This window comes from Phlebotomus papatasi, chromosome 2 (assembly GCF_024763615.1).
Source record: "Phlebotomus papatasi isolate M1 chromosome 2, Ppap_2.1, whole genome shotgun sequence".
In the NCBI taxonomy this organism is placed as follows: Eukaryota; Metazoa; Arthropoda; class Insecta; order Diptera; family Psychodidae; genus Phlebotomus; species Phlebotomus papatasi.
In genome coordinates, this window is record NC_077223.1 from 90,593,005 (window position 1) to 90,605,276 (window position 12,272).

General features: G+C 36.3%; 1 protein-coding gene across 6 annotated transcripts in view; it reads right to left on the minus strand.

Moving 5' to 3' along the window:
• The window catches only part of LOC129802368 (protein ECT2), an 85,107-nt gene that overhangs the window by 30,952 nt on the left and 41,883 nt on the right, over positions 1-12,272 (minus strand). For all 6 annotated transcript variants that reach the window (XM_055848120.1, XM_055848122.1, XM_055848121.1 and 3 more), the window contains exons 4-5: positions 566-672; positions 226-475 (exon numbers count right to left, since the gene is read on the minus strand). In XM_055848120.1, the coding sequence (XP_055704095.1) occupies positions 226-475; positions 566-672 (357 nt within the window). The remainder of the gene's footprint in view (positions 1-225; positions 476-565; positions 673-12,272) is intronic.

Below are 12,272 nucleotides of genomic sequence, written 5' to 3' on the forward strand. Positions count from 1 at the left end.
TTTCACGGGAGAAGAAGGTAAATTTCTCTCTTCTTTATCATTTGTCTTGTAAAGCCCAAAAAAATAGATATTACTTGTCAGTGAGTGTTAAATATGTTTAACTTCCCAGACAAATGCACAACACAAAACTTCCCGGAAATTTCACGGCAAAATTCCTTGACAGAAAAAGGTGCGTCACAATGGATATTGAAATTAGAAAAAAAGGGATTTTACTTGTAGACTTACCACATGTGTACAGTCAGGATCTTCGAGATTTGTCGGTACTCCACCATTAGACACCAAAACATCAACCATGTGTTGATGTTCTTCCGGGGAAAACCCAAAGAAGCATATCCTCTGCCCCTCGAAAGCCCTCGTTCGGTGTATCCTTGAGAAATCTTCCTGGTTCGCATTGAAATTCACCTCATCCCGACGCTTCCATGCATCGAGCACCCAGTCTGGCCGTACAACGGTCAGACGGAAGGTCATTGCATACCTTCAAAAAAATTTATTTCGTATTGAAAATAAACAATTGCTAGAGAAAATGTTTCTTTTCTTTTTTGTAAATTATTCATAGACTACTCACTGATATTTTTCTCCACCACTATTGTTGCAAATAAGATGTGTTATTCGAGAATTCATATCTTTTCTAATTTTTCCACCCATTGCATGAATTAAATTCACCAAATGTGTCTATAAAAACAAAGAAAAGATATTTCTTTAGCAAACAATTACATCATTATAAGACAAATAGTTATAAAATAAAAAAAAGGGACAGATAATCCTAACCGGCTTATGTAGGTGAGATTCTTAACGTGAGCTAACTCGGAGTGCATGCAAATTCGATTTAGAGCTGAAGTTGGGAAACGCCATTCAGTTATCTTGAATCAAATTCGTGAAATTATACAAATTTTGTATTTAAACCAAAATATCAAGGATTTGGATGAACTGACAGAAAAGTGTTATATGGGTGAAATGTAGACCAGAATGTACTCTATAATTTTCCCATAGAACATGATCTCACCGATTACTCAGAAGCCAAGATAAGCGAGGTTTTTTGTTTCTTAACTCGTTTTTTCATCCAGAGTTCCCCAAGTAGTCATTTGTTGAACTTCAACTATATCAAGGAATTGTTGTATTTTGTGGGACTTTCCATTTAAAACCCTATTTTAAGTGTCTTGGTGGAGTAGAGGCAGTCAAATTGGCATCTGAGTGATTTCAAAGCGTTATTATGGGAAAAATCAATTTTTTCACACTTAAACGGCAAAATCGAAGTGATAGCGTAGTCTGAGCGGAAAATGATGTATGGACGAAATGTAGAGACAAATGTGCTCTACAATTATGTCAAAGTAATCATCAAAATCGATTCAGCGACAGTCGAGATAATTGAGGTTATGTGATATTGAAATTGGTTTTTCGACTGTGGCGCCCCTGGTGTTGCTCCCACAAAGTTCAAATGTTCTAGAAAGTTGTAGCATTTGGTGAGATCTTTCGTTTAAGCCCTCATTCATCAAAATCGGTCACATAGAACCGGAGATATGATTTTTTGAATTTCGTGAACTTTGACCCCTCATATCTCCGGTTCTATTGAAACCACAGCGCGCATACGCACCATTTTGGAAACGTCCTAGACTGGACTACAACATACTAAAATTTCATTAACTTGCACAATGCCGTTTTTGAGAAAAGTGACTTTGAATTTCGATGAATTTTGACGCTATCACAGCGCCACCTGTGGTGACTTTTTGAACTTCCATCTGAAAGTGCTCATCGAGACGAAACCAAAAAGGTAAAATTTAGGTCGATATGTTAATTAGAACCGGAGATAGAGGCCGGTCAATATTCGAACTTTGACCCCTTATAGCTCGGGTCAGGGGTTATGGATCGACTTAAGGTTTTTTTTGTTTGATAGGTATAATCAACGGCTACAACATACTAAAATTTCAGCCCGATGCACAATGGAATTTTTGAGTTATTTAACTTATAAGATTTAAAAATTTTCTTTTTAATAATAGCGCCCCTAGCGGTGGTTTTATGAACTTGCGATGTTAGAAGGGAAAGTGGCATTTCACGAGAGCTTTCCAAAAAGCCCTCACTTTTTAAATTCTGACAATTAGAACCGGAGTTATGGCCATTTTAAGAAATTTTTTTTGGACCCTTATAGCTCGGGTCTGGGGGGTCAGGGGACCTTAAGTTTGGTATTGATGGAAAGCTCTAAGGCCCAGCTATAACATACTAAAATTTGAACCCGCTCGATGCCATAGGGGCGGAGCTATTGAGAAAACAAAAAAAGGGGGGTCTTCAAAATGGCGGAAGGAGGGGTGGGGGGTGGGGGGTCAATGCACCAAGTTGCAATTTTCACCCGATATATAACCTTTGCCGAAAACCGTAAGTCGGTATCTTTTTTAGTTTAGGAGCTATTAAGCTCCAAAGAGCGGCCGGCCAGCCGGCCGGCCGGCCGGGAACGTAAATTAGCCACATATATATTCGTGATCAGGAAGTGCTGAAACACATTTTGGCCAAATTTGAGGTCGATCAGACGACATGAAATTTTGTTAGGATTATAGTAGGTGAGATTGTTAAGAATCTCACCTAATATTTTTCTCATAATCTCATTTTCCAAACTGCAAAACCCGGAACATTTCGGGTCATAGAGATGCGAATGTTTCAATTCTTGGAAAAAACCTAAGAAAAAAACTTCACATAGAAACTGCAAAACCCGAAACATTTCGGGTCATAGATATTCGAATGCTTTAATTCCAGCAAAAAATTAAGAAAGACCTCAAGTTAGAAGAATAGATGAAAAAAAAACTGGAGGGAAACCTCACTGACCTGCTGGAAAGTCATTACGACAGAACTCTAGAATCTTAAGTGGGTCCTACTGAAATCTTTTAAAAATCTCATGCACAAAACGCCGGAAAGGCAGCTTGTGGATGAGCCATTCATTCAATGCTCTTCTGGAAAGAACGGATCTCATGGATAGCCACTGTCCGGGGCAATAGCAACGGGGCTTCTTGACCCGGTCAGTAGCTGCTGAAGCATTCTTCCATCGGTTCATGGGGTTTGCCTTTTGCCTCGCACGGGCAACCAAGATGCTTACGCCGTGAGCGCTTGAAAGAGAATAGCTCATTTGGTGCATTTTTACGCCTTATATATGGAAGTATGGGGGCGGGGCTATTATAGCATTTGATCCATTTGACAGATTTATTGTTTTAATAATAAAATATTCCTTTCACAAATATTATTTCTGAACAATTTAGTGTATTTGCATATTGAATTTATTTATTTAACACGGAAAATAGTAGAAAATCAAAATGTGTTGAAAATGGGCGTGGTTTAGTAATTGCGTTTAATTATTGTAAATTTCTTAGGATTATCGAATAACTCTTTATGGAATAATTGTTATGGCCCTAAAAAGGGCCATTTTTTGGTAAGAAATTTCGACTATTTGCGCATGGCGGGAAACACTTTGGTGTCTTCAAACAATTTCAATTCCAGCAAAAAAAATGAATTAAAAAAACATCAACTTTGAAGAATCGGATGGAAAAATATTTTTATATCTTAGTAATTTAACCAATTTCCCCAAAAACTGAATAATTTTATGGAAAAATATTGAAAGAATAATTGTAAATATTTTTCTCATAATCTCATTTTCCAAACTGCAAAACCCGGAACATTTCGGGTCATAGAGATGCGAATGTTTCAATTCTTGGAAAAAACCTAAGAAAAAAAACTTCACATAGAAACTGCAAAACCCGAAACATTTCGGGTCATAGACATTCGAATGCTTTAATTCCAGCAAAAAATTAAGAAAGACCTCAAGTTAGAAGAATAGATGAAAAAAAAACTGGAGGGAAACCTCACTGACCTGCTGGAAAGTCATTACGACAGAACTCTAGAATCTTAAGTGGGTCCTACTGAAATCTTTTAAAAATCTCATGCACAAAATGCCGGAAAGGCAGCTTGTGGATGAGCCATTCATTCAATGCTCTTCTGGAAAGAACGGATCTCATGGATAGCCACTGTCCAGGGCAATAGCAACGGGGCTTCTTGACCCGGTCAGTAGCTGCTGAAGCATTCTTCCATCGGTTCATGGGGTTTGCCTTTTGCCTCGTACGGGCAACCAAGATGCTTACGCCGTGAGCGCTTGAAAGAGAATAGCTCATTTGGTGCATTTTTACGCCTTATATATGGAAGTATGGGGGCGGGGCTATTATAGCATTTGATCCATTTGACAGATTTATTGTTTTAATAATAAAATATTCCTTTCACAAATATTATTTCTGAACAATTTAGTGTATTTGCATATTGAATTTATTTATTTAACACGGAAAATAGTAGAAAATCAAAATGTGTTGAAAATGGGCGTGGTTTAGTAATTGCGTTTAATTATTGTAAATTTCTTAGGATTATCGAATAACTCTTTATGGAATAATTGTTATGGCCCTAAAAAGGGCCATTTTTTGGTAAGAAATTTCGACTATTTGCGCATGGCGGGAAACACTTTGGTGTCTTCAAACAATTTCAATTCCAGCAAAAAAAAATGAATTAAAAAAAACATCAACTTTGAAGAATCGGATGGAAAAATATTTTTATATCTTAGTAATTTAACCAATTTCCCCAAAAACTGAATAATTTTATGGAAAAATATTGAAAGAATAATTGTAAATATTTTTCTCATAATCTCATTTTCCAAACTGCAAAACCCGGAACATTTCGGGTCATAGAGATGCGAATGTTTCAATTCTTGGAAAAAACCTAAGAAAAAAAACTTCACATAGAAACTGCAAAACCCGAAACATTTCGGGTCATAGACATTCGAATGCTTTAATTCCAGCAAAAAATTAAGAAAGACCTCAAGTTAGAAGAATAGATGAAAAAAAAACTGGAGGGAAACCTCACTGACCTGCTGGAAAGTCATTACGACAGAACTCTAGAATCTTAAGTGGGTCCTACTGAAATCTTTTAAAAATCTCATGCACAAAATGCCGGAAAGGCAGCTTGTGGATGAGCCATTCATTCAATGCTCTTCTGGAAAGAACGGATCTCATGGATAGCCACTGTCCAGGGCAATAGCAACGGGGCTTCTTGACCCGGTCAGTAGCTGCTGAAGCATTCTTCCATCGGTTCATGGGGTTTGCCTTTTGCCTCGTACGGGCAACCAAGATGCTTACGCCGTGAGCGCTTGAAAGAGAATAGCTCATTTGGTGCATTTTTACGCCTTATATATGGAAGTATGGGGGCGGGGCTATTATAGCATTTGATCCATTTGACAGATTTATTGTTTTAATAATAAAATATTCCTTTCACAAATATTATTTCTGAACAATTTAGTGTATTTGCATATTGAATTTATTTATTTAACACGGAAAATAGTAGAAAATCAAAATGTGTTGAAAATGGGCGTGGTTTAGTAATTGCGTTTAATTATTGTAAATTTCTTAGGATTATCGAATAACTCTTTATGGAATAATTGTTATGGCCCTAAAAAGGGCCATTTTTTGGTAAGAAATTTCGACTATTTGCGCATGGCGGGAAACACTTTGGTGTCTTCAAACAATTTCAATTCCAGCAAAAAAAATGAATTAAAAAAACATCAACTTTGAAGAATCGGATGGAAAAATATTTTTATATCTTAGTAATTTAACCAATTTCCCCAAAAACTGAATAATTTTATGGAAAAATATTGAAAGAATAATTGTAAATATTTTTCTCATAATCTCATTTTCCAAACTGCAAAACCCGGAACATTTCGGGTCATAGAGATGCGAATGTTTCAATTCTTGGAAAAAACCTAAGAAAAAAAAAACTTCACATAGAAATTGCAAAACCCGAAACATTTCGGGTCATAGACATTCGAATGCTTTAATACCAGCAAATTAAATTATGTAATTCTATTTTTTTTTAATTCAACTCTTTAAATATTGTTTTTTAGCCCTAAAAAGGGCTGTTTTTTTTTATTTTATTTCAATTTTTTGAGCTCCGACATTTGTCCGTTGTACTTCTTGTCAACGCGGCTGTAATCTGAAAAGAAAAGAAAATTAATATTTAAATGGTATTTTTTTTTTTTACTTACAGTCTTTGGAATGGTTCTCCTTAACGTATTTTAGGAATGTGTTGACAGCCTTTTTCGTCTCGTGATACGATCTCTCGTATTTTCGTTTTTCTCTAATTATCGGGAGATAATTAGAGAAAAACGAAAATACGAGAGATCGTATCACGAGACGAAAAAGGCTGTCAACACATTCCTAAAATACGTTAAGGAGAACCATTCCAAAGACTGTAAGTAAAAAAAAAAAATACCATTTAAATATTAATTTTCTTTTCTTTTCAGATTACAGCCGCGTTGACAAGAAGTACAACGGACAAATGTCGGAGCTCAAAAAATTGAAATAAAATAAAAAAAAACAGCCCTTTTTAGGGCTAAAAAACAATATTTAAAGAGTTGAATTTAAAAAAAAAAATAGAATCACATAATTTAATTTGCTGGTATTAAAGCATTCGAATGTCTATGACCCGAAATGTCTCGGGTTTTGCAATTTCTATGTGAAGTTTTTTTTTCTTAGGTTTCTTCCAGGAATTGAAGCACTCGCATCTCTATGGCCCGAAATGTTCCGGGTTTTGCAGTTTGGAAAATGAGATTATGAGAAAAATATTTACAATTATTCTTTCAGTATTTTTCCACAAAATTATTCAGTTTTAGTATAGTAGAAAATCAAAATGTGTTGAAAATGGGCGTGGTTTAGTAATTGCGTTTAATTATTGTAAATTTCTTAGGATTATCGAATAACTCTTTATGGAATAATTGTTATGGCCCTAAAAAGGGCCATTTTTTGGTAAGAAATTTCGACTATTTGCGCATGGCGGGAAACACTTTGGTGTCTTCAAACAATTTCAATTCCAGCAAAAAAATGAATTAAAAAAACATCAACTTTGAAGAATCGGATGGAAAAATATTTTTATATCTTAGTAATTTAACCAATTTCCCCAAAAACTGAATAATTTTGTGGAAAAATATTGAAAGAATAATTGTAAATATTTTTCTCATAATCTCATTTTCCAAACTGCAAAACCCGGAACATTTCGGGTCATAGACATTCGAATGCTTTAATTCCAGCAAAAAATTAAGAAAGACCTCAAGTTAGAAGAATAGATGAAAAAAAAACTGGAGGGAAACCTCACTGACCTGCTGGAAAGTCATTACGACAGAACTCTAGAATCTTAAGTGGGTCCTACTGAAATCTTTTAAAAATCTCATGCACAAAACGCCGGAAAGGCAGCTTGTGGATGAGCCATTCATTCAATGCTCTTCTGGAAAGAACGGATCTCATGGATAGCCACTGTCCAGGGCAATAGCAACGGGGCTTCTTGACCCGGTCAGTAGCTGCTGAAGCATTCTTCCATCGGTTCATGGGGTTTGCCTTTTGCCTCGTACGGGCAACCAAGATGCTTACGCCGTGAGCGCTTGAAAGAGAATAGCTCATTTGGTGCATTTTTAAGCCTTATATATGGAAGTATGGGGGCGGGGCTATTATAGCATTTGATCCATTTGACAGATTTATTGTTTTAATAATAAAATATTCCTTTCACAAATATTATTTCTGAACAATTTAGTGTATTTGCATATTGAATTTATTTATTTAACACGGAAAATAGTAGAAAATCAAAATGTGTTGAAAATGGGCGTGGTTTAGTAATTGCGTTTAATTATTGTAAATTTCTTAGGATTATCGAATAACTCTTTATGGAATAATTGTTATGGCCCTAAAAAGGGCCATTTTTTGGTAAGAAATTTCGACTATTTGCGCATGGCGGGAAACACTTTGGTGTCTTCAAACAATTTCAATTCCAGCAAAAAAAATGAATTAAAAAAACATCAACTTTGAAGAATCGGATGGAAAAATATTTTTATATCTTAGTAATTTAACCAATTTCCCCAAAAACTGAATAATTTTGTGGAAAAATATTGAAAGAATAATTGTAAATATTTTTCTCATAATCTCATTTTCCAAACTGCAAAACCCGGAACATTTCGGGTCATAGAGATGCGAATGTTTCAATTCTTGGAAAAAACCTAAGAAAAAAACTTCACATAGAAACTGCAAAACCCGAAACATTTCGGGTCATAGATATTCGAATGCTTTAATTCCAGCAAAAAATTAAGAAAGACCTCAAGTTAGAAGAATAGATGAAAAAAAAACTGGAGGGAAACCTCACTGACCTGCTGGAAAGTCATTACGACAGAACTCTAGAATCTTAAGTGGGTCCTACTGAAATCTTTTAAAAATCTCATGCACAAAACGCCGGAAAGGCAGCTTGTGGATGAGCCATTCATTCAATGCTCTTCTGGAAAGAACGGATCTCATGGATAGCCACTGTCCGGGGCAATAGCAACGGGGCTTCTTGACCCGGTCAGTAGCTGCTGAAGCATTCTTCCATCGGTTCATGGGGTTTGCCTTTTGCCTCGCACGGGCAACCAAGATGCTTACGCCGTGAGCGCTTGAAAGAGAATAGCTCATTTGGTGCATTTTTACGCCTTATATATGGAAGTATGGGGGCGGGGCTATTATAGCATTTGATCCATTTGACAGATTTATTGTTTTAATAATAAAATATTCCTTTCACAAATATTATTTCTGAACAATTTAGTGTATTTGCATATTGAATTTATTTATTTAACACGGAAAATAGTAGAAAATCAAAATGTGTTGAAAATGGGCGTGGTTTAGTAATTGCGTTTAATTATTGTAAATTTCTTAGGATTATCGAATAACTCTTTATGGAATAATTGTTATGGCCCTAAAAAGGGCCATTTTTTGGTAAGAAATTTCGACTATTTGCGCATGGCGGGAAACACTTTGGTGTCCTTAAACAATTTCAATTCCAGCAAAAAAAAAAAGAATTAAAAAACATCAACTTTGAAGAACGGATGGGAAAACTTAACGTGAGCTAGCTCGAAGTGCATGCAAATTCGATTTGGAGCTGAAGTTGGGAGACGCCATTCAGTTATCTTGAATCAAATTCGTGAAATTATGCAAATTTTGTATTTAAACCAAAATATCAAGGATTTGGATGAACTAGCAGAAAAGTGATATATGGGTGAAATGTAGACCAGAATGTTCTCTATAATTTTCCCATAGAACATGATCTCATCGATTACTCAGAAGCCAAGATAATCGAGGTTTTTTGTTTCTTAACTCGTTTTTTCATCCAGAGTTCCCCAAGTAGTCATTTGTTGAACTTCAACTAGATCAAAGAATTGTTGTATTTTGTGGGACTTTCCATTTAAAACCCTATTTTAAGTGTCTTGGTGGAGTAGAGGCAGTCAAATTGGCATCTGAGTGATTTCAAAGCGTTATTATGGGAAAAATCAATTTTTTCACACTTAAACGGCAAAATCGGAGTGATAGCGTAGTCTGAGCGGAAAATGATGTATGGACGAAATGTAGAGACAAATGTGTTCTACAATTGTGTCGAAGTAATCATCAAAATCGGTTTAGCGATAGTCGAGATAATTGAGGTTATGTGATATTGAAATTGGTTTTTCGACTGTGGCGCCCCTGGTGTTGATCCCACGAAGTTCAAATGTTCTAGAAAGTTGTAGCATTTGGTGAGATCTTTCGTTTAAGCCCTCATTCATCAAAATCGGTCACATAGAACCGGAGATATGATTTTTTGAATTTCGTGAACTTTGACCCCTCATATCTCCGGTTCTATTGAAACCACAGCGCACATACGCACCATTTTGGAAACGTCCTAGACTGGACTACAACATACTAAAATTTCATTAACTTGCACAATGCCGTTTTTGAGAAAAGTGACTTTGAATTTCGATGAATTTTGACGCTATCACAGCGCCACCTGTGGTGACTTTTTGAACTTCCATCTGAAAGTGCTCATCGAGACGAAACCAAAAAGGTAAAATTTAGGTCGCTATGTTAATTAGAACCGGAGATAGAGGCCGGTCAATGTTCGAACTTTGACCCCTTATAGCTCGGGTCAGGGGTTATGGATCGACTTAAGGTTTTTTTTGTTTGATAGGTATAATCAACGGCTACAACATACTAAATTTTCAGCCCGATGCACAATGGAATTTTTGAGTTATTTAACTTTTAAGATTTAAAAATTTTCTTTTTAAAAAAAGCGCCCCTAGCGGTGGTTTTATGAACTTGCGATGTTAGAAGGAGAAGTGGCATTTCACGAGAGCTTTCCAAAAAGCCCTCACTTTTTAAATTCTGACAATTAGAACCGGAGTTATGGCCATTTTAAGAAATTTTTTTTGGACCCTTATAGCTCGGGTCAGGGGGGTCGGGGGACCTTAAGTTTGGTATTGATGGAAAGCTCTAAGGCCCAGCTATAACATACTAAAATTTGAGCCCGGTCGATGCCATAGGGGCGGAGCTATTGAGAAAACAAAAAAAGGGGGGTCTTCAAAATGGCGGAAGGAGGGGTGGGGGGTGGGGGGTCTATGCACCAAGTTGCAATTTTCACCCGATATATAACCTTTGCCGAAAACCGCAAGTCGATATCTTTTTTAGTTTAGGAGCTATTAAGCTCCAAAGAGCGGCCGGCCGGCCGGCCGGCCGGCCGGCCGGCCGGCCGGCCGGGAACGTAACTTAGCCACATATATATTCGGAATCAGGAAGTGGCGAAACACATTTTGGCCAAATTTGAGGTCGATCGGACGACATGAAATTTTGTTAGGATTATAGTAGGTGAGATTTTGTTAAGAATCTCACCTAATACGCAGAGAAATAAATTTCGTAGTGGTATCTCCGTTTGCATAAAATAAAAATAATCCTTAAAATTCTTAAAAATTGACCAAAAATTTCATGAATTTTTTCATTTAAAAAAATCCTACAAAAAAGAACATCCACAAATAATTTAGTATCAGTGCAAATTGCCAATTGGCAAGTTAAAATACGGGGATCTCAGTGGCGCAATAGGCAAGACCGTTGGATCTTGGGCGAACGAGATCTCTGTCTTAATCTTAACTCGTAAAGTTGTGATTTGAAGACCCGCCCGGTGCAACGCAACCAACTAAATGTCAGGAAAAGACATATTAACTGCGTTAAAACGTAATATAAATGCACCGTCTCTGCCCAAAAAAAACTCTCCGGGGGCATGGAAGAAGCATCCACACTACGGGGAAGACGCTCTTGGAGACTTAGCAGATTCCAGAAAATGATTACATTGTAACAATTATCTCAATACGATTAATAATAATAACTTGAAACTTGAAGAGCATTCCTCTGTCAGACAAACAATCTCAGTTAGTTGTTCCACTTTTGAATTGAATATACTGCTATATCATTCATTTGAATATGTGTTGTTTGCAATAATTATGACGTTAGTATGAAAAAAACCCAAGATAAGCTTATGGTAGCTGAGATTCTTTACAGGTGACCTCGAAATGCGTGCAACTCGGGGTGCTTGCAATCCGGAATGCGTGAAAATTCAATTGTGAGTTGAATTTTGGGAGTAAAGAATCGTGTGGAACCAACTTTTATACATTTAGACCGACAAAAACAGTTTACTCGACACGATTCTTTATCCCATGGTCTAGTTCTTAAAATTTTCGAGATCGATTAATCGAAAATCGATTTTTTGATTAATCAGATATTCGATTAAATCAGATGAAGTTCGTGTGTCAAAAGGGTTATACAGTAGACTCTCTCAAATTCGAACTGAAATGTTACCCGAATTAGAGAGAAATTCTGGCGTCAAATTGTTTGAAATGCAACGATATTTTGTTCATCTGCATACTGATGCTAAGTTTACATACTCATATTTATGGTAAATTTCATGAAAACCCCTTAGTAATGCAAAATCACATCATAACTAAGACAAAACTTGGTAAATTTGACCATATTTGCTTCATTCGAAAACTTGAAAAATGTCGAGAAACTGAATAAAAGGGACAGATAATCCTAACCGGCTTATGTAGGTGAGATTCTTAACGTGAGCTAACTCGGAGTGCATGCAAATTCGATTTGATGCTGAAGTAGGGAGACGCCATTCAGTTATCTTGAATCAAATTCGTGAAATTATACAAGTTTTGTATTTGAACCAAAATGTCAAGGATTTGGATGAACTGACAGAAAAGTGTTATATGAGTGAAATGTAGACCAGAATGTTCTCTATAATTTTGCCGTAGAACTTGAACTCATCGACTACTCAGAAGCCAAGATAAGCGAGGTTTTTTGTTTCTTAACTCGTTTTTTCATCCAGAGTGCCCCAAGTGTTCATTTATTGAACTTCAACTAAATCAAAGAATTGTTGTATTTTGCGGG